The 22091-nt window shown below is 51.6% G+C and overlaps 6 protein-coding genes across 6 annotated transcripts; 3 read left to right on the forward strand and 3 right to left on the reverse strand.

Annotated features, from left to right (window-relative positions):
* Window positions 1-401: 401 nt before the first annotated feature.
* COCMIDRAFT_28260 (uncharacterized protein) lies at window positions 402-7011 on the reverse strand (the record flags this gene model as incomplete). The annotated part of the gene is made up of 6 exons (XM_007692031.1): window positions 402-515; window positions 576-2369; window positions 2421-2648; window positions 2808-6478; window positions 6671-6880; window positions 6912-7011. 6 exons carry the CDS (start codon window positions 7009-7011, stop codon window positions 402-404), a joined length of 6117 nt encoding a protein of 2038 aa, XP_007690221.1.
* Window positions 7012-8314: 1303 nt separating this feature from the next.
* COCMIDRAFT_7291 (uncharacterized protein) lies at window positions 8315-9046 on the forward strand (the record flags this gene model as incomplete). Its single annotated transcript, XM_007692024.1, has 1 exon — window positions 8315-9046. The coding sequence occupies one exon, from the start codon at window positions 8315-8317 to the stop codon at window positions 9044-9046; it is 732 nt and encodes a 243-aa protein (XP_007690214.1).
* Window positions 9047-9327: 281 nt separating this feature from the next.
* COCMIDRAFT_7292 (uncharacterized protein) lies at window positions 9328-10952 on the reverse strand (the record flags this gene model as incomplete). The annotated part of the gene is made up of 3 exons (XM_007692025.1): window positions 9328-10485; window positions 10536-10607; window positions 10659-10952. The coding sequence occupies 3 exons, from the start codon at window positions 10950-10952 to the stop codon at window positions 9328-9330; spliced, it is 1524 nt and encodes a 507-aa protein (XP_007690215.1).
* A 2271-nt stretch (window positions 10953-13223) lies between these two features.
* Window positions 13224-15052, forward strand: COCMIDRAFT_101348 (uncharacterized protein; the record flags this gene model as incomplete). Its single annotated transcript, XM_007692044.1, has 3 exons — window positions 13224-13633; window positions 13690-14368; window positions 14507-15052. 3 exons carry the CDS (start codon window positions 13224-13226, stop codon window positions 15050-15052), a joined length of 1635 nt encoding a protein of 544 aa, XP_007690234.1.
* Window positions 15053-16987: 1935 nt separating this feature from the next.
* COCMIDRAFT_101352 (uncharacterized protein) lies at window positions 16988-18046 on the reverse strand (the record flags this gene model as incomplete). The annotated part of the gene is made up of 1 exon (XM_007692045.1): window positions 16988-18046. The coding sequence occupies one exon, from the start codon at window positions 18044-18046 to the stop codon at window positions 16988-16990; it is 1059 nt and encodes a 352-aa protein (XP_007690235.1).
* A 1968-nt stretch (window positions 18047-20014) lies between these two features.
* On the forward strand, window positions 20015-21184 carry COCMIDRAFT_101313 (uncharacterized protein; the record flags this gene model as incomplete). Its single annotated transcript, XM_007692046.1, has 1 exon — window positions 20015-21184. One exon carries the CDS (start codon window positions 20015-20017, stop codon window positions 21182-21184), a length of 1170 nt encoding a protein of 389 aa, XP_007690236.1.
* Window positions 21185-22091: the final 907 nt, after the last annotated feature.

A 22091-nucleotide genomic window follows, 5' to 3' on the forward strand; every position in this document is an offset into this window, starting at 1 on the left:
ACCAAGTAAAATTTCCTAATATACACATTTACACGCAACTATCCCATGAAAGCCCAAAGTCGCTTTTTCTTGTATCTTTTATCATACTTCCTTCCTTCCTTCCTCGTTGTACACTACTTGCTCGCAATCAAAGACACGGAAAAAAAAATGAAATTGCACATCCTTCTCTCTCTCTTTCTCTCTCTCTCTCACACACACACATACGCATGAGGATTCAATCTTGTCTCATAAAAAAAACTTAAAACTAGAAGAAAAGTGATTCCCCTTTCCCCCGCCCATCGAATTCCCGAGAAAAAAGAAAAAACGAAAAAACTCGAGTGGGGGGGGGGGGGGAGGAATTGGGAGGTTTAGAAGAAGAAGAGAAAAAAAAGACGACTGAAGATACACAAACGAATCTGAACTTATCTACTCGTAACCAGCAAGTTGCGGTAATAACTCGTGCTAAGGTCAATTGAGTGTTTAAGCCAGAGATCCTCTGTAAGTGGGAGTTTGAGGATGGAATTGCGGTTTGTGCGCTGTGGTGGTGTTAGGCTTTGTTCACGCTTCCTTAAGAAAGAATTCCAAGGGAAACTTACCTGGTTCTTAGTGATGAGATTTGCAACAGTACCGGCGATATCCATGAGGGCAACACGTTCTTCGAGACCACAAGCACCGAGTCTGTCGCGGCCGGCGATTTCGAGGGCGCGCTGGAGCTTGACGAGGAGTTCTTCGACGCGGGACTCAAGTTCCTCGTCGACGCGGTATGAGGAGCGTGCGCCGGTTAGGTCGATGAGCTCGATGTAGTCGAAGTAGATTTGGCCGCCTTGGGCCCAGCCTTGGACGGGCTCCCGTGGAAGAGGGACGTTGGACTCTGCGACGAAGCCGGCCATGAGCTCACGGAGGGCGTCGTAATCACGGGAGATGATGGCTTCTGGACCGACCTTCCTGCATAGCACCTCGTGTGCCTCTTCAAACTCATCGGCCTTGATGAGATGAGTGGCCTCACGAAGAGCATCGCCGCTCGACTTGGCGTGCAGAGCGGCGGCTGCATGGAGCCATGTTGAAGGGACATGGAGATCTGCTGTGAGGTGCGTGTAGGTAGGATTGCTGTCCTCCAGGGAGAAGAGACCAGAAAACTGGGTGACTAGAGAGCGGATGTAGTGCTCACGCATCGGTGCAAAAGACAGATGGGTGTAGACCCAGATTGCAGTCGTCCAAAGCTCTGGTGTGTGCAGTGAGGATGCATAAGTGAGCGTGATCTTATCGCTGAGCTCCACAAGCGGATCAGCTGCTTGGACGTCGTCCGCAGCACCTGGTGCAGTCCATGATTGCAATGAGCGACGGAATCGGTCGTCGCTGTTGTCTTCGGAGCGGACTGTGGGCATGGCCACCTTGCGCTCATCTGCCTCGCTAACGTCTTCTTGCCGCGACTTGAAGAGCTGGAACAGCTGGAATGAGAGTCGGGCGTTGAAGGGGTTGCCAGAGACGTTCTCAGGAGCCAGAACATTCTCAATGTTTGCAGGGAGGTCCATCTTCGCAGAGGCATAGAGCTTCAAGATACCCCAAAGGAGATCTTCTCGATGCTCCGGAGCAGGATCTTTCCAGCCCATGTCGACTCTGTCTTTGACGAACCAAGGGACAGGCTTGACAACTTCCCTGCCATCCCTAACTACATCCGCAAACTGGGCGATGGCCATTTCAATAGGCTCATTCGCAAGCGTGCCGTACCACAAGCGCAGTCCGAAAGCGCGCCGCCAGTCGAGACCGAAACGATTGGAGATGTTGAAGGTAGAAGCCCGATTTTCGCTGCCTGCTCCAGTCTTGCCCTCTGATCGCGTGCAGTTGCCAGCGAGAAGCTCGTACAATGCACGATGAGCGTCTTCCATTTCGGAAAGTGTATCAAGGCGACGCCACTCATCAATTTGAGCAGACATGCTCTGCCTCATCGTCTCATCACCGCCAATCTGAGCAATCATCGTAGCAAGGCGGAGGTCCAGGCCGTCGAGCAGAGTGTGACAAGCATCAGCAACATTGTTGCAGCTTAGGTGCGCAAGAGCACGCTCCTCAGGAGATGCAGCCGCTTGGACATGCTTCTGGGCATCGTCCCATACGAGTAGCCTCCAGAACTCCGAAAGCCTCTCCTTTCGATACAACTTCATTTCCTCCACTTGGATACCCGCAGGGACCCTGTCGGCATCATCAAACAAAAGCGATAGCAGTTGCCAGGCCTGTTGCTCTTGAACACCTGCAGTGGTGTCAAGTGCGACAGCTTTTGCCATGCTGGAAAATTCCACTGGAGCAGGGTCGGTCATAAGCTTCGCTGAGGGAATACCGGCTGGAGTGTAAATCTTTGTGTGTTGCTTTTGGACAGACAGAGTTTCGGGTGCAGCCTATAGTTGTTAGTACGCGCTTTTTGGCATCACGTATCGCCCTCCACTCACATCATTGAACGTGGGCATTTTCGCAAATCGGATGTCCTTGGCAGCGCCAACAAGTGGTTCTTGAGCAGTCGGAAAGACACCGCCTTCGAGATGTGCAGGACCTTTGTTGCCGTAGACGAGGATGTTTCCTTCGCTGAAGTGTGGTTTGCTGCAGGCATAAAAGTCTTTTTCGGTCTCATTCAGCTGGTCGAGGTCGGATGAGGTCTTTGGTCGCTTGGAATAAGGTAACTAGAGAAAAAGGTTTCAGCAATCTTGTCCATTCATGACTACATACGTGGGCGGACGTAAGGTCCAAGCGTCAATCTATGAAGGAAAGCCATATAGGAAACCTGCCACAGACCACGCCCCCATTATATCAAAACGCCAAAAGGGGAAGGGAAGTCAAACCTCAATACCATGTCCACCACGCTTGGGAAAATGTTGTTTTTCCGTCTCACCGAAAAGAGAGTCCATGAGATCAATGGCTGTAGTCATAGGACGAGCACGGAAAGACTGCGAGAAGTTTGTGGGTTGGAGTTCTTGTTCTCGCAGCACATGGCCCTGACTTTCGCGAAGGGCCTGTCGATCTTGCTTCTTGGGACTAATCGTGCGTTGTAGCTGATTTGCCCAATCGTCATCGAACACTGGCTGTGCTTTGGAAGGTGTGCCTGTTGCCGGCTTGAGAAATTGGCCAGCCTTGAGAATAGATTTTGGCATCAACGAGCCTCTGGAAATGTCGTCCTTGGCGGCGTGTTGCTCCGTGGTTTGAATTGGGCTCGACACAGAATCCGCCATGTTCTGGTCACGCGCCAATTCCGATTCGCTTTCTTCATAATAGTCAGCATCAGGCTGTCTATCAAGCGAACCCACGGAGCGCTGCCCTAAAAAAGACTCGCCGTGGGTGTCTTGCATCTCCTCCTCGTCATCATACAGACTGTCGTCTCCAAAGCCACCTGGCACGTTAGTGCGCCCTCCACGCATGCCCTTCTTGAAATCAAAGGTGTCATCAGGGCTGGACTGGGTAGGACTGGCAAATGAGTCATCCTGTGGTGTGCTGGTCATTTGGCTTGAGCGATGCTGCTGATCCAGGGGTGTATCAGGGACATCACTAAGCTCGCTTGAAGCATCCTCGTCCTCATCCTCGCTGTAGTCATCATAATCCAGACCGTATGACGAGAAATGTGGGACAGTAAAGGTCCATTCGCCAGTGGCTTGGTTGTAGTTGACGAAAGTAGTTCCAGCAACTCGCTTTAGTCGCTCCAGGTGCTTGACATCTTTCTTGCCAGCCCTGTTGCGTGGCCAGGAATTGCCGAGAACAATCAGAGAGGGCTGGTTCAGAGCAGAACCAAGCGGAGGCTTAGGCAGGCAGGTGCAGGTCTCACCGTAAACAGTGGCGTTTCGGGGGTTGAGCTGAACAATGTCGCCGAATAGCTTGTCAAGGTTGACTTCGGATAGATCGACAGGCTTGCCATGGTTGAACTTGATCTCACCAATGTGCTGACGTCCCACAACGAAGTTGGGGACACTCTTCAGTTCCTGCTTGCTCATCTTCCTCAGTTTCTCCATGGGTGGGCTGGACCAGTACTCGCCCGGCTTAGGGTCCTGTCCAGGTATGATATTGACCGATGACATCGACTTGGGGCCAAGCGCATTGTCTTCATAGACACGTGCGAGCTCCGTACCGTTGACCTTTTGCATTTCTGGGGGAGAGTTATCGCTGCTTTCGTCATGGCTTCCTGCCTTGGGTGAACCCTCTTCCTCATCCTGTCTGACAATCAATGCAGTCTCTCCGTTCGTGTTGCCGTTGACAGTTTCACCCGCAGCAAAACTAACGCGCTTCTGTGATGGCTCATCAAACAGTGGAGTACGGGCAGCGTTGATGTTGCGGTTGATGTTGAGTCGTTTCAGGCCACCATTACCAAAGTTGCGTCCGGTGTTCGAGAATGCACCCGGAGCCAGGATGCTAGTGTCTGCAGCGAAGTTGTTGCGGAGATTGCTAGCAGATATGCTCTTTCCGAGTGACCGGGAAAGACCGCCGTTGGCGAAGAGACTTCCACCCAGGCTAGGAGTGCCAGACTGGCTGGAAGCAGCTGAGCCACCGTATGTCGAGTAGCTGAATCCGTAGCCGCCCCTCTTAGTCTGCGGAGTCAGGAGACGAGTTGATGCAGCTGGATTGAGCTTATGCTGAGGTAGTATGGCATTCTTCTTGTTCTTTTGGCTGCTAGAAAGTGGAGTGGCAAGTGGGCCAGGGCTTTGAGTAGGAGTTCCCAGTCCAGCAAACAAGGCGTCGTTGCCATAGGGGTTGGTGTTCATGGAGGTGTTCAGCAGAGAACTTCCCGAGGCACCGAATAGACTGTTGCCATTCTGCTGTTGTTGTTGTGGCTGTTGGTTTTGGCTGGCAAAGAGAGAGCCTCCCAGGGTTGACTGCTGGTTGTTGTTTTGCTGGCCGAGACCGCCGCCAAACAAACCGCCGCCAGTGTTTGTGTTGGTTGTGGAACCGCCAAACAGACCGCCAGGCTTCTGCTGATTGTTGTTCTGACCACCAAAAAGACCGCCTCCAGTGTTGTTTTGCTGGTTGTTTTGTGTACCGAGGTTTCCAAACAAACCTCCCCCAGATGTTCCTGTAGTAGAGGTGTTGCCACCTCCAAACAGTGAAGTACCGCCAGTAGCAGGCTTCTGGCCAAAGAGACCGCCTCCAGTACTGTTGTTGTTCGCAGTAGAACCTCCAAACAGTCCGCCACTAGCGGGCTGGCTCTGGTTCGTTTGGCCACCGAAAAGACCGCCTCCTGTAGTGCCAGTGCTTGCGCCGCCAAACAGGCCGCCTGGCTTTTGCTGGTTCTGTTGGTTGTTCTGACCGAACCCACCACCGCCGAAGAGACCGCCAGAAGTGGTGTTTTGTGTTGAAGCTTGGTTGTTCTGTCCAAATGCTCCACCAGTAGTGCTACCGCCGCCAAACAGGCCACCGCCAGTGTTGGTAGCAGTGTTGGTAGCGCCAAAGGCTGGTGTAGAAGAGGCTTGGTTGGATTGACCGAACAGACCGCCACCAGTGTTGTTGGATTGGCCAAAAGCGCCACCAGTGTTTGTCGAGCCACCGAATGGAGTCGAGGTGGTGTTAGTAGTGCTGCCGCCACCAAAAAGACCTCCACCAGTCGCAGGCTTGTTCTGACCAAACAGACCACCGCTGTTAGTGGTCGACGAGCCGAAACCACCACCTCCTGATCCAAAGCCTCCTGTAGTGTTGGTAGTAGATCCGCCACCGAAGAGACCGCCCGTTGTTCCAGTCGAGGTGTTATTTGTGGAACCGAAGAGTCCTCCAGTAGCAGGCTTGCTCTGTCCAAATAGACCTCCACTAGCGTTGTTGTTGGTTGAGCCAAAGGCTGAGCCTGTGTTTTGACCAAATGCAGACGTCGTGGTAGTGTTGCTGCCACCGCCGAACAAGCCACTACCAGTGTTGTTGGTTGCTCCAAAACCTGTGGAGCCAGTGGTGGCGGTGTTACTACCAAAGCCTCCGAATCCAGTACTCTGCCCGAACGCTCCAGCCTGACCATTGCCATTGCCGTACCGTCGGCCTTGGTTGTAGTCGGCTACACGTAGTTCTTCAAGGGAGTAATTCTGATATGGTTGCTGAAAGGTGATGGTCTGGTATTGCGCGTTGCCCGTAGTTCCATCTTTCTCAGAGAAGGGTTGGAAAGGAGTGTTGGCGGTACCGTTGTTTGCAGGAGGGTTGCTGCCTCCACCAAAAGCGCTGCCAGTGTTGGAGCCGAAGCCGCCCGTAGCGGGGGTGGTGTTGGTGGAGCCAAATCCGCCGCCAGTACTGCCACCCCCAAACAATCCACTGCCTCCAGTCGTCGAAGTGCCGAAGCCGGTTGTCTTGTTTTGGCCGAAGAGGCCGCCTCCAGTGTTTGCGGTGTTGCTGCCGAAAGCTGAAGTGGTGGTGTTGTTGTTGGTTGATCCAAACCCTCCGAACGTGCTGCCGCCAGTAGCGCCACCACCTCCAAAGAGACCACCGCCTGTCGTTGAGCTGCCGAAAGGCTTTGAGCCAAAGGCCGTGTTGTTGTTGGTATTGGCGCCAAAGCCACCTGGAGAGTCAAGTCAGTTTCTGATCCGGGCCTTTCTTCAACATATCGATCCACGCGCGAAGTGGGTTTTCCCGCAATCGACCGTTCGAGCGCGCAACACGGAGGAGTCTATTCGAGCGAAAAGATTCAAGTGGGCGAACTCGCAGGAATCCAATGATGGACGCGGTGGCAGAGCGCAAACTTTCCACATACCTCCGCCTCCTCCAAAAGGAGAGCTCGAGCTGGCATTGTTGGATCCAAACATTGTGCTGCCCGTAGTGGCATTATTGCTTGCGCCGAATATGCTTGAGCCAGTGTTCGTGTTGGAGCCGAAGCCTGAGGCGTGAGGCACGTTAGACACGGTTCTTGGACAAGGCCGTGGCGATGTCGCGATGCGCATCGAAGGAGTCGCGCGGGAAAGATCTAGATGGTTTGAAAGAAAAGACTAGCTTACCAGTCGTGTTGTTATTAGTTGATCCAAATCCGCCGAAACCAGTGGACTGGGTGTTGTTGTTGTTATTGGAGCCAAAGCCCCCGAAACCGCCGAAGGACATTGTGGGTTGTCCAGCGGGTTGCGCGCGTTCTTTTTCTTAGTTGGCTAGCAATGCGCAAGAGGATCGCGTGGGCGCGGGGTAGTTGAAAGGATGGATGTGCAAGGGAGCTCCGGGAGAGGCAGTTGTTGGTGAGAGCTTCGCGGAAAACGCGCCAAGCAAAAGGCTGCTGAGGGAGCGCAGCGGCGTCTGCGGGAGGCGAGGGAGAAGTGAAGGCAAAAGATTAATGAGAAGAAGCTCAGACGCGGAGCAGATTAAGTAGTGAAATAAGCCGTCATGGAAGAGAAATGCGACGGGCGCGACGAGTTTGGTGGGACAAGCAGAAGTGCTGTTGCACTTAGGAGCAAGGCACGTCGGTGTGACGCTAAGCCCCAGGCGGACATCACGTGTACACTTTTTCTGTGTTTTTCCCGTCTGGGCTGTGTTCCGCCCGGGCCCAAAAGACGTAGAGATGACAAAGACGGCCAGCCATTGGCGAATGAAACCAGAATGTTTTCTAGGCGGTGGTTTGGGGCAGAGGTGCCTTTTGGATGCCTGTAGCTACCTGCGGCTGCCTTGTTGCCTAAGAATGCCTTGCTACCAAACCCGCCCCTTGACACTGATGGCGAAACACCTTGCAGCAAATCAATCAGACTTGATTCTCTGCGAGGGTCCAGTCTACCATATAAAAGATACGCTAACATGGCCAGACAGATGGGGCAACATGCCTGTGCAGTGACAGCCTGTCCATCCTGGTGGTAACCTGCCTGGCGTGACATGCGCAGTCTCAATCGGAGCGTCGCTGAACACCTGATATACTCGCACAACTTTGAGAATCAAGTCGCAATCCACAGCCTGACATACCACTTAGCTCTTTTTCCATACTTTCTTTTTTCATGACAACTGTACCGTGCCAGCAGACCATAACAACATCCATCTCAGCCCTATCAACGCCGTCAGCCCAAGGTTCCCCACCTGCGCCAGAAGCAAAATCGCGCTAGGCTACACTACACCCAGGCCGGCTCTTTCATACGCCTAAACGCGTCGCGCGTCTGGAGCAACCGCATATCCCCACGTCGGCTGCAAACAAAGAAACAGGCACAAGGCCACATTGTCGCAACTTGATTTGCTACCAATCCAGCCAGTCTGCACTCTTCCAACCCTACCATTTGCCCCGTCTGTTCTCAACCTTGGATCCAAACTTGGCCGCGGTTGGCGCAACCCGAACACCACCCGCTCACTAGAACACTCCGCAAACACTCCAAACTTGCGCTTCCCCCCACCAACCCACCGCGCACACCGCAATCCCTTCTGCACACCACCACCCATGGCTACATCATCCAACACCCTCGGCCCCGGCCCCCGCTACGGCCTGGGCCGCACAGCAGCACCCTCTCAACCCGCCGCCCAACCCGGCTTCAGCAGCACACCCGCCTACGCCCCAAACCCCAAAAACGCCCAACGCCTCGAATCCGACCGCCTCGAACGCGAGCGCGCCGCCCGCGAATCCGCTCAGCGCATGGAAGCCACCGGCGCGGCCTCGCTCGCAGAGCTGACCGAGGAGCAACGAGAAGAAATCGGCGAAGCCTTCAACCTCTTCGACCTCGACAAGGACGGCTACATCGACTACCACGAACTCAAAGTCGCCATGAAGGCCCTCGGCTTCGACCTCCCCAAACAAGAAATACTAGCCATTCTCCAACAACACGGCTCGCCTGTGCCTTCATCATCGTCGTCGGCGGGAGCTCAGAACTCGAAGCAACGCCAGCAGCAATATGCGGGTCCAGGCCGCCAATTACTTAGTTTCCAGGCTTTTCAGACGCTCATGGCACAGAGGATACTGAGTCGCGACCCCCGAGACGAGATTCTGCGGGCGTTTGAATTGTTCGATGAGGGCGGGAAGGGTACCATTACGCTGCAGGATCTCACCCGGGTGGCTAGAGAGCTGGGCGAGGCGCTTTCGCATGATGAGTTGGTGGCTATGATTGAAGAGTTTGACATGGATAACGACAATGCTATAAGCAGGGAAGAGTTTATTCAAATCTGTATGGGAACGTAAAAGGCCAAAGGGCAGTGGAAATGCGGTTTTGTTTTTACAGTGTGCTACGTATTATATAGTCTTTTGCACGGCGTTTTGCGGCGTTGGCTTCACCCCATTTTCACATTTGGTTCCCTGAGAATGCTCATTTTTTTTTGCCGATTCGGTTTCAAACTTGCTTTGTTTATTTTGCACCGAGAAACCATGTATTTACAGCTCAGCTCTTTCAAAGTAAACAGCATGCCGAAAAGAAAAGAATTCAAGAACTTCAAGAAACATGCTCAACACACATGCGCCCACATCTACTGTCCGGGCGCGATGAGCTGGCCCTTCTTGGCAGCATCGTGTGCCCAGCCTCCCGCCAACGCCTCGCCGCCGTGCTTTAGTCCGTAGTCCTTTATCCTGGCCTCAAGCTCCGGTCGGAAATGCCTGATAAGACCCTGCAGGGGCCATGCAAATGCCTCACCCAACGCACAGATTGTGTGTCCCTCAACCTGCTTGGTCAACTCCTGGAGCATGTCAATTTCACGCTCGCGAGCCTGGCCCTTGTAAAAGCGGTCCATGATCTGGTGCGTCCACTTCGAGCCTTCTCGGCAAGGCGTGCACTGGCCGCAGGACTCGTGGTGGTAGAACTTTGCAAGACGGGTAATGGCACGGACGACGTCGGTCGACTTGTCCATGACGATAACGGCAGCAGTACCGAATCCAGACTGCGAGTCCTTAAGGGCGTCAAAGTCCATAAGTTGGTCATCGCAGATGTGCTTGGGCAGGATGGGGGTAGAAGAGCCACCAGGAATGACGGCCTTGAGGTTGTCCCAGCCGCCACGGACACCTCCACAGTGCTTCTCAATGAGCTCGCGAAGGGGAATAGACATCTCCTCTTCAACAGTGCAAGGGTGGTTCACGTGACCAGAGATGGCAAAGAGCTTAGTACCCTGGTTGCGCTCACGACCGAAGCTGGCAAACCAGCTGCCTCCTCTGCGGCAGATGGTGGGTGCAACAGCAATGGTCTCGACGTTGGCAACAGTAGAGGGGCATCCAAAAAGACCAACAGCGGCGGGGAACGGGGGCTTGAGACGGGGCTTTCCGGGCTTGCCCTCTAGTGACTCGATGAGGGAAGTCTCCTCACCGCAGACATAGGCACCCATTCCTCGGTGGATGTACACATCGAAGTCGTAGCCGGAGCCACAAGCATTCTTGCCGATGAGACCGGCTTGGTACGCCTCCTGGATAGCGCGTTGAAGCACGGTGGCCTCGTGGTAGAATTCACCTCGAATGTAGATGTAAGCGGCGGTAGCGTTCATGGCACGTCCGGCGACAAGGCAACCCTCAATGAGCTTGTGGGGATCCTTGCGCATAATCTCGCGGTCCTTGCAGGTTCCGGGCTCGCCCTCATCGGCATTGACGACCAGGTAGCGCGGCTTGTCGTCCTTGTCCCAGTCTTTGAAGTTCATGAAAGACTGTGCGTGTCAGTGATGCTGTGTCTGCCAGTGCAGGTGGAGCTGCATACCCATTTCAGACCAGAGGGGAAACCAGCACCACCTCGGCCACGCAGGCCAGAAGCCTTGATCTCAGAGATGATCTGTATCTATCAGCCTAAACCGCGCATTTCCGAGACATTGCACCTCCGTACCCAGTCGTGACCCTTGAGAATGATCTCCTTAGTCTTGTACCAGTCGCCATACTTCATGGCGCTCTTCAAATCCGCGCCATGGTGTCCGTACAGGTTCTGAAAGATCCTGTCCTGGTCCTTCAAGCCGCCATATGTCCTCTTGGGCGGTGTATCCTGAACTGTTGCGAGTGTCCTCTTCTGTGTACGGTTGCTGGGGGCCGCGGTCGAAAGGCGGGTGGCTGCTGAAGTCGCGGGCAGAGCTCTGTGTGCGGCTGCGCTGAGCGCCTTCTGGGCAGGAGCGTGTCTTGCGAGCATCGTGAATGCGGATGATGTGTTCTCTCACGCAATTGATGCTCGGGGGGCCGGCGAGCGGTCGTTATCGATGCAGGTGGTGGCGGTCGTGAAGTTCGAACTGGATGACCTACTGTTTTCTTGGCATCTCTGATTGGTCCGCGCGACACATCGTTGACATCAATCCGCCAGACCGGTCCGATTTTGCTACACTAATGGCCACACCATCATCAGCACCATTCATCGATTACGCCAATTGGGCTGCTCAGCTTTGGTGGGTGTATGCGTTCGAAATATTAGGTCTGCAATGCCTGACACAGTTTGCGCATGTCTTCGCGTCTGGTCCAGAGCCGTGTAGCTCAACTCTGAACGCTATCAACCTATATTAACAAATCATTTACACAGGCAAATTGTTTAGAAATGGCTGAGGGATGGTAAACAGGAACATACGTGTTTCTTTCAAGTGGGGTTGATCTTCACAGTCAACATTAAGTTCAAGTCAGGATCGGTTAATTCAAGGTCTTAGTCAAGTTTTGTTGCCCCATCATCCAGTTTGCAGTATGCAGCTTCGTTTAGCTAGGGCCCAGGTGTCTGCTTCATGACCAAGATGCATATGTGGCCAAGTGCAAAGAAATAAAACGCGTCCAAGTAAAGGAGATCAACCTATGCGAAAAGGCAACTAGTTCGTTGGATCAAAACAATTCACTAGCCGGATTAGCTATGCTCATCATAACACTACCACAACCCACCTTCCCATAGGGTCGGGATCTGTAGGCATATAGCAGAATCATTTCTCTCTACACTTACTAACAAGAATAAACTTTAGTTAGCCGGAATGTTACATAATATATAGCAAACACAATCATTAGAAGTAGAATGAGTGCGTAGCTGATATTCCACACATCACTATAGTACCATAAGCAACCATACCATTACTCTACGTGTTACCCTGGATACAATAAAAATGCGAAACGTCTCTTTTCGCAGATGTCCTAACAGACTATCAATTCTAGATTCAAGAATCTCATTCAAGTTGCCCTACTACAAATTCACGGTCAAAACAATACTGGTTTCCACTCACCTTATCCTCGTCCTGTTGATCTTTCCGGAATTAGACATTGCATGAAATCTCATTCATTCAACAGATTCCTTCCATATGCCGCACGAATAACAGCGGATATTAGCAACAACGCCACGTAACACAGACACTAACTCAAGTCCTCCTAGTATAAATGACGGGTGGCCGCCCACCACAGCAGGCAAACTTGTGTGGCTTGTTGCATGTGCGCATTGCGCGCAAGAAGAAGTGATTGGTCTAAGCAATGAAAGGGGCGAGTCTTGTCACCTACGCCGCCCCCTTGCATATGCGCCTCGTCATATCCTTACACCGATGTCCCTATCGTTTCTAGGGATTCCGGGGTGTATGAGACTGTTGCCTAGACGAACGGCGTAAAATCTAGTAGCCACTTGCCGATCTCTAATGCGTAATAGAACCTAGTTTCTGCTAGGGTATCTAGTTGGTATACCCGCCTAGCTCCTAGGGAGAAGTAGTTGCGGAAGATACACTTTATTTGACATCAGAAATACATACTTACTCCATTACTAACAGAATAGAAGAACACAAAACGTATACAGAGAACGTTGTGAGATGAAAGAAAAGCTGTGTTGACTTAGGATCGGGTCAGATACCTGAATTCAACCACCGTAGGCATCGCACAGCCCTCAGAACTGACCACATGTGGCGCTCAACAATTGTGTTATTCCGTTTGGCCCCTAGCAATTGTACCGTGACCAAGAGTTCTAATTGTCTGTGCCCCCTCAGAGCTGGGGCGAGGTCATCTCGGCAGCAGACTGGATGTATGTCACGCGCACCGTTCGAACGGACAGTTTCGTGACTGGGGATTAGGAGGACCTCTTCTTGGTGCTGGTCTGATCTTTTACGGTGGCTTGATGAGCGTTTCATCGTTGGAGCAAGGGTGAATCCATCCAATAAAATTCGCTCCTGTGTATTGCAAATCCGTATGCTATACGGGCTGCAGATGCATGTGTCCGAGTTCGAGACTGGGGGGGTTTTGAAGGGAATCTCCTATGGGTCCCGACTAGGCCCAATGACTGAGACATCTCTGTTTGTTGATTCTTGCGAACTTTCTTTAAAGCAAACATCCGTCTGCTCTAACTGAGATCTTTATCAAACTTGTGCTCTCTTTTCCATTATATTACTAGTTTTTTTTTCAACAAAGCTCCTAAGGCTAGATCCTGTTCAACCTTGCGTTTCTCTAGCTTGTCGAAGCAACGATGGCACCACTCACACAGGCAGAGATCAAAACGATACTCCTTAAATCTACTACCACAAATGCAAGACAATACGAATACATATATCTTCTTGGGCTTCGTAAACTATCGAACAGGGATTCGCGGCGCGGTCTGCAAGGTTTTGAAGGCGTAGCAGGTGATTTCTACAACGCTTCCAAAGATGTGGCAAATGTGATATCAGGACGATACAGATCGCGAGCCGACCTCCATGAGAAGATCAAAACCCAGAATAACTTTGAGGAACAAGAGGTCGAAGACCTCATCGACAAGTATGGTCCACAGGTCTGGAATAACGGGGATTTGGGCTTTGTGACCAAAACCGACGATCAGGGCGAAAAAGATCAAAGCTACCCACGCCACCTCATCTACAGCGACGAGAGCGATCGCGTAAAGTAAGTTGCACAACTTTGTATGAGATTTAGGGCACGAAACTGACAAATTGTTTCAGAATACGGACTTATACCTACAGCCTGGTACTGCAATGCATGTTTTACAGGTTGAAAGGCCGTCCTACCAATGATGTTGCTATGCAGGCGGGATTGCCACGCGCAACTTCCCATATTCCTGAAATCGTACGCTCAAGCACAACTCCACCAGACCCCGGTATCGCAACCATCAATACCATTTCTTCAGCTTCGAGTGGCGACAAACGCTCACGGGACGCCGATCACTACCGCGTAGCTGTAGCTCAGATGGTTCCCAACACATATACAGGGGGGGGATCTTCAACTTCTGTCATGCTACAGTATACAGCTGTGGACAGCGCTTCCACGATGAGAAGAAGTGTCACAGATGCGGATGAGGACGGCCAGGTGAGAGAAACGTTATATCCAGACGATCCACGCATACCGACACCGCCTTTGGACCAAGTTTCAAGTGCAGACTCTGATTATGAAGAAGAAACAGGCGGATACACTATCCAAAACAAACGCGCAAGATATAGGCAAGGGGAAACTGCTCTCACAGACTTTAAATCAAAGCAGTTAGATGAGTCTGGAAGACGAACCACTAGGTTGAAGAGAAGAGACTATTCATCTCCCTGGGTGGGGTCGAATAGACCTCCAGTAACCACCGTCAACACTGGAGAGCAGGAGCACACTGAGACAGCTCAAGAGCGTGACGATGACGTTATTGCGGTAGCAAGCGCCCAAGAGGCCAGATATGAGGAAGCAAGCTTAGTACAGAGCTCGCCTAGACCATCGCTGGCGGCCGAAGACAGAGAATCTGCAGAGCCGCCCTCACTGATTGTCACGCTGCCCTTGAAGGACCAAACTCAAATCAATCAGCGCTCCATGTACCGCGCGCAACTCGCACTCAACCTCCCTTGCGCCCTCGACCTGCAAACCCAACATACCCAGGTCCTCGAAGACACGATTACCCTCATCGCCGACATCAGATCCCTCGACACAACTCTGTCCAAAAGCCCCTTTGACTACCGCAACACAACCTACCAGCTCTTCCTCGACCAGTGGCTCAGCCTCGTTGCCATCTACCTCACCTTCCGCCGCGCCACAGACTTCCACGACACACTAGCAGCATGGAACGCGCATATCTTATCTCTGCCCGTAGCCGAGCGCTGGGAAAAAGAACGGCCATACCTTGTCGCCAGAGTGTCTTTCAGAGAATGGCGCCTCCGGAACCAATCCTCGGTTGTACCAACCTGGTCCCGAGATATTACATGGGCGCTGCTCGAAATGTTGGATTGGCCGAAGCGCGGATTGAAGACAGATGATATCCAGGAGATGAATAGGCGGGTTCGAGAATTCAATGCTGGGCTGATGGCGTGGTGGGGCGGATCGCCCTCCTCCTGACAACAACAGTATACGCGGGCGACATAGTATACTAATATTACATTCACCATATACAATGAGATTTTTTTATAGATTGAGAAACAAACGCTGGAGAAAATACTATTAATACTTATAGACGTAATGCTTAACACTGCCCAACCCATTCCCCCACCCCCCTCGCTCAACTATCCACACTTCATCCAACGCATAAAAGCCCGTTATACGCGCACGCTATTTACTTAACTCCCGCCAAGCCGGTACAACACTCGCGCACGAGCCTTGTTTTAGAATACCTCGCAAATTTGCACGAACAAAAACCGCAAACGCAAAGGCCATACGTATGAGGTGTGCGTATAGTATATGTGAAACGCGGAGGCTGGATCACTGGGCATTTGGCATCTGGGGTTGCGAGACATGGTGTGCCCTGCGTAGTACTCTATGGGCGGCAAACGAAACGAGGAATGGGCAAAAAAAAGATTAGATGAGGACTTTCGCGCTTGTTTTGAGGGGGAGGGAGAGGTGATATGAGCATGGAACAGGGCTGTTGCGTGGGTGTTCGTTGTTTGCCATTTGGTGTCGTGGGGTGGTTGCCGTCTTGGCGGTACTTTGTCTGAGGGTTTCTAGTTTCTAGGTGGGTTCTGGAATGTGTGTGGTGCGATGGTGCTTGTGCGGCTGGTGATGTTGCGCTAGAGGTGTCGGATGGCTAACTTTACTAAGTGGGTATGCGTATTGATTGGACGGGGGGGTTTTGGTGGGTGTTCCTGGTTCGATGTCAGCTGCACGGCGTAGGTGATGTGATTGGTGCCCCTTGAGTACGATGTAGAATTAGGTATGTTAGAGAAATTGGAAAAACAAAATTTAGGTTGAGTATGTCTTGGTGCTACTGGTCCAGCATAGTAGTCACTTGTGTTCTAGGGTAAGAACCACAAAACCTCACTGAAAAACAATGGAATTCTCACGTGCAATTCGCCCTTGTAAATATCCGATAAACGTCTGGAAGGGATTGCCCTTTCAAGGTGAGCCAGGATCAAACCTGCAAGTCTTTACCAGAACACCGGTACCTGCTGCAATTGGTTAGTGCTTCAATAGAAGGTTGCCACCGAAGCAGTAGAATGGCCAAGGGCCTACTGCATAGATTGTCCTTGGACGCACTTCTATTATGATCGTCGTGCGGGTCATGCATAAAGATGCTTATTTGCGCCTACATCCGACGTCTGTTGTAGATGTTGAGAGATAAGGGTTGGAACTGCACCTTCCTACAAGCGAAGTCGGGGGCGAGATAACTTGTCGAACTGTTCAAGCGAACAGTCTCGCTATCAAGCGATGCTTCTCTCAATAGACTTAGATACGTATATTCTGTTCCTGTCGGATTTTGCTTGATCACTTACTAAATAGGGGTGCCAAGAAAGTGAATGTAGTTGAGACATCCTGTTCGCAGGTCCGAGTGCAGTATAAATGGGGACACTGAACGGTATATCCTTGTACAAACAGATAGACAAGATAAGATTCTAATATTTCTTGCACATCTGCACGTTTTTGGTAGGGCACTTGGTTCATGACTGACATTCTAACCATGTCCCTCCGATGTTCCTCTTCCGATATTGGCAATCGAGTGGAAGCTTTGTTGCCCTACAATGTTCAATTTAATTTTGCACTTACGTGGTCTGATAAAGTTGAGAACAAAGATTAGCTCAATAGAATATTCAATTTTTCATCAATATGTTAATTAAATTTGCAATGTTATATGACTCGACAAATCAGGTTCAGTGGTACCAGAAATAGGGACAGGCATCACGTCAAACAGCGGTGGACCTGCATTGAAGTGTGCAAACATTGAAGAGAGGCGCAGTCTTCCACACAAAAAACAGTAATGCCAGTCGGATTCTAAGGCACTAACCGAGGTGACGTGGTAAGAATACGAGGAGTATATGACGGGCATGTTAATTGTCCGCGGCTCTAAAGAAACTTGACCGGGTCTTTTCTGGATCGGTCGACTTTGAGATCAAAAATGTCTAGTCGTTGATAGCCTCCAACAACATCATGGTACTGTTTTCCTTCTATGCAATCTTCCAATTGCATATCGGCATACAGTATATCTTCGTCGGACTGGAGCGCATCCATATCTTGTTTTTGCGAATCTTTGTAGATGAAACTAGGAAGTGGAGCGCCGGTAGGGTCGAGGAAGAACGTGGCAGCTCGTGGCATGGCACGCAAAGTCTCGGTTACCACATCGGGCTGACTCGCGCCATCGACAATTGCCTCAAAGGCATCTTCTCCCAGGTACCCGGAACATGCAACGCCGAAGCACTTGGCTTCGAAGCAATGCGCTGCTGCGCGTGTCCTGTTAGCCGCCAGATTATCGTAGTTAGCTCCACGTGTGCTGGCCTGATGGACGCCATTTTCGGCGCTCGGTGGGATTTTTTGCAATGTTCGCGTCGGCCAAATTGCGGGCCAGGTAGAGATATGCACTTGTTCAGCTTGCGCAATCATAGAATACCTGGCGAGTGCGTTTGTATTCTCGCCGCATATGAGGGTGCCGATTCGCCCAAACTGCGTGCTAGCAACGCGTAACCCATGGCCATCTCCAGGGCTCCAGGTCAATTTCTCAAAGAAAGTCGGAACAAGCTTTCGGTGGTGCACAAGCACCTCGCCCTCAGTCCCAATGATCAGGTTCGAGTTGTAGAGGCAGCCGTTGCTATGGCGGGACTTTTCGCTGAAGCCGATGCTGACCAATACACCGCTTGATCGTGCAGCCTCGCGAACCGCTTCCATTTCATCACCATCTGCATAGACTGACTCTTGCACCATACGTTGGAATAGCCAGTGATTATCCGTGGGTGGTCTCAATGAGCTCCAGATTGGGAAAGCAGATATGTAGGTTTCGGGGAAAACGACCAAGTTGGCCTTGTTCGAGGCCGCCTGTTTGACGAGGGCTATGGCCTTGTCTGTTGTCCGACGCGCATTCAGAAAAGCTGGAGACGCATGGCATGCAGCTACGCGGAGGATGCTTGCCATTATGCGTGGTGTTATGGCGATGCGAAAACGGTGGTGTTGGCGAACACATGATCCAAGTAATAAATGCCCCTGCGTCTGATTAGGCGTGCCTCCCCGCATTCTGCAAAGAACCCGTGTTTGTTAACGTTCATCATTTAACTGTTATAATGCTTTTCTCAGTCTCCTCAACGTTTCCCATGGCAGGGCTGGCGAAGAAAAGAAAGACGAGCCGGAAGATGCGGATCATTTCACAAGTGCGTGGGACGACTGGAGCGCAACTGGCTCGATGTACATTGCTCGGCCAAATTGACGTCGGAAAAAAATACAGGGCACTTAGCCGCACCTGGTGGCCATATTCTGTTATTGTACTATGCGTTAACGCCACAAAAGTAAGCATTTGTCCCAATCAGACCAGGGTCATCCGGTAAAGGCAGGTCGGATACGAGGAGTATTGCCACGCAGCGGTTCCGGGTAGTCCAGGAACGGGGCAGAGGTGAACATGTAGTACACAGATACGACAGATAGGTACACACAGTACATGTTCGATGAGGACATATCTCGGCGGATGACGTGGAGAAGCGGAAGACGGACTCCCGATGTTTCTAGGCTGATTTTGACAAGTCCTCCGTACCCCTGCAGCGTTCCCTGCGCCATGCACGTTTACGTCGCTTGGAGGTGTTTATGTTTTCCAACAGTGTACTCGCGATGTCGGAATAAGATAGTGAGAGAGAAGTAGCTGGCGTGCGTGAGTTGGAAGAGAGTGCTGACATATGCGGGGTGCCAAGCATTGTAGCATCTCCCGCTCGCTTGGACTCGTTATTCGTTACCTCCCAAGCTGTCCTTCATAATGTGTAAAACCCTTCAGGCCAAACAAACACTCGGCCGGATCCGCTGTGACATTTTTGCTGACAGGTGGATGACGAACTTCCGCCTCCGTCTCCGAGCTCGTAACCCACACGATGATAGCGCTCAAAACCGACTAGGCTTTACCTCGGACCCAGCTGCTGTTTGCAGTGACCACATTATCTGATTCACACCAGGCAAATGCGGCTCAGTTTCTGAAACAGCAGATACCGCCCGTCCAGCCAGATAGTCGATGCTGCGCTACAACTTGCCCATTTGTATGAAACGGGTTGCTTGAACCCGCGGCTGTGCGCAAGTAGTTGGCGTCTTGTGCTCTGCACTCCCCGCATAGCACCCAAATACTTACAGACATACTTTGCATGTCCATACATACGCGCATCCCGCAAAATCCATTGAACCGGTTTTGTAGTGCACGGCGCATAACGGCAGTTTATCCCTGGGTTGTCGAGTTAAGCAGGAAGGAAGATTACATGGAATTGAGGCCGGAGCAAGTGACGCTTTCGTCGCGCGCCGCCCACACCCCGGCCCAGCAATCTCGACATTTGCGCCATGTTTTTACCCAAGCGGACTAATCATCCCCGCATCGTGGCGCCGTTCCGCTGGAGACCAACTTTTGGGGTGGATCTCCCGCGTGCCTGGACTGACAGACCTGTCATAAGCGTCTTCGGACCGATACCGTTGCAGCCCTCTGGGGCAGCTAATTCATGCTAAACACGAGCGTGGATGCAATTGCCTCTGGAACATCTTGGCAGCTCCCATGGGAGATAACCTGGTCCACCTTCAGACTTTGGTCAGGACCGCTCACATGGACAAACACCTTGACGGCCCTTCTAGGATGACGCACATATTGGTTTCAAAACGCTATCTTGGCAGACTATCGCACTTGCACCAATCTATGGCACACACACATGATGAAGAGACAGGGATCGGACCAAGACGTGGGATGTAGCCTGTCATCCGGTACATGCAACCAAGTCGAGCCTTTTTCTCAGTCGCCCCTGCAATAATCTTACCGACTTGGACGCCTATGTGATGAAATATAAAGGTCTTGAGCCCGCTTTCACTTGACCACTACCTCACAGTTAATCACCAACTCTCCCACATTCACTGACTTCATCGCCCAAGATGCGTTTTTCATTCATTACCTTTGCTACTTGCGCTCTTGCTGCCGCGCCCTTCTTGGACGAACCTGATACTGGCATTGACCAGCAACTCGCTGCCTTCGTCGCTAATAAGACTGTCCCTCCTCTCAAGTCCCTTGTTGGACTGCCCGATTTCCAATGGGTCGGTCGTAACTTCATGAACGTCTCGTCCTACACATACTACCGCAACGGTGCTGCTGGCGAGTGGTCTTACCGCAACAACCTTGAAGTCTTTGCTCGCTTCCGACTTCGCCCACGTGTTCTACGAGACATCACCAACGTTGCAGCCTCCATCCCAACAACCATCCTTGGCTACAACTTCTCAGCTCCCTTCTTCATTTCCCCATGTGCTCGTGGTGGATATGCCAACGCTGAAGGTGAGGTCGGTCTTGTCCAGGGTGCCGCTAAGGCCAACATCCTCTACATGCCCTCGCTCTTCTCATCAAAGACCATGGACGAAATCTACGCTGCTCGCCCCAATGGCTCTGAGCAGGTTCTCTTCCAGCAGGTTTACTTGACCGAAGACATGTCAGCCACCACCAAGCTGTTCAAGAAGATTGAGAAGATGGGCGCCAAGGCTATCGTCCTTACCATCGATTCCCCTGGTGACGGTATCAGGCACCGTGCTGCACGCTACAGTGTCGGATCCGCAGATTCGTCCCTCAGCCTTCTCACCTGGGACCTTTACCACAAACTCACCAACCTCACCTCTCTTCCCATCATCCCCAAGGGTATCCAGACCGTTGAGGATGCTGAGGAGGCCGTCAAGAACGGTGTCAAGGCTATCTTCCTTTCCAATCACGGCGGCCGTCAAGTCGACTCTTCGCCCTCTTCTCTCCAAGTCGCGCTCGAGATCTACAAGAAGGACCCTTCAATCTTCAACAAGCTCGAGGTCTACGCTGACGGTGGTGTCCGCTACGGCACTGACATCCTGAAGCTCCTTGCTCTCGGTGTAAAGGCCGTCGGTGTTGGCAGGCCTTTCATGTTCGCCAACATCTACGGAGCTGAGGGTGTTGCCAAAGCTGCTGAGATGCTCAGGTACGAGCTTCTCAACGATGCCGCCAACACCGGTATCGCTGACATCAAGAAGATCGGCCCCGAGTTCGTTAACTGGAAGGCTTCCAGCAACTGGGTCGGCAATGACGAGCTCTAGATTGCCTGATATTTGGAAGATACCCCCCCTTCGCTTCTTGAATGTACATATATACATGTTTTGTTTTTCGGGCATATGTACATACTTTTTGCATATAGACTACCTCAACAAAGTTCTTTCTTTATCTCTGAACCTGAATTCTTTCACATCCAATTCATTCCATTAGTGACGACAATGATGATGACGAAATGCGATAACAGGAAAAAAAATTGCCAAGGACTTACCAATCACTTACGCAGCTTTCCCACCCCCACAAGTCTGGAATTGCATGGGCCAAGCTTCCAGTAGCATATTTTTCCTATCAGACGGGCCGACACGCGAGGCTGTACCTACTACATGGCGGAAAACCTGACCACGGAAGCCCACGGAGCCGAAAAAAAAAGCCGAAAATCGAACGTGGTAATCAGTTAAACGGTCCTCCGATCACTCTATATTGCTATACGCTAGGTTTAAAAAAATACAGCGCATCCGTTGTGGCGAAGCCAATAATGCGAATTACACATCAAATTCGCGCGTCTCTCATGCTCGGTCCTCGAGATCGTCAATCAAAGAAACTTTGTCTCTTTCGCTGACAAATAGTGCAAGTAAAAGAGCACGGCGCGCTTGACTGCCATACATTGCCTCCCGGCAAAAAAGGGAAAAAAGGAAAGAAAAATGACGCAAAACAAAGTAAACGGCGCCAATGAAAAAAAAGCCCAGACTTTTTTTTCCCTTTCTCTTACCGAAGTCTCGGATGCGGGGAAATACAAGTATGATCTGTGCTAATGTGTAACTTTGTCAGATATAGTTCCGTACCGAGTTCTACAACCGCGCGCATACGTATTTGGGCGGTGTGCTCCGGAAACACTAGTGGCATTGCCCAGATATCTTACTGCTTGGGATGCAGAATGGTTGTGCTGGTGTTACG

This window comes from Bipolaris oryzae (genome assembly GCF_000523455.1).
Source record: "Bipolaris oryzae ATCC 44560 unplaced genomic scaffold scaffold_117, whole genome shotgun sequence".
NCBI classification, from domain to species: domain Eukaryota; kingdom Fungi; phylum Ascomycota; class Dothideomycetes; order Pleosporales; family Pleosporaceae; genus Bipolaris; species Bipolaris oryzae.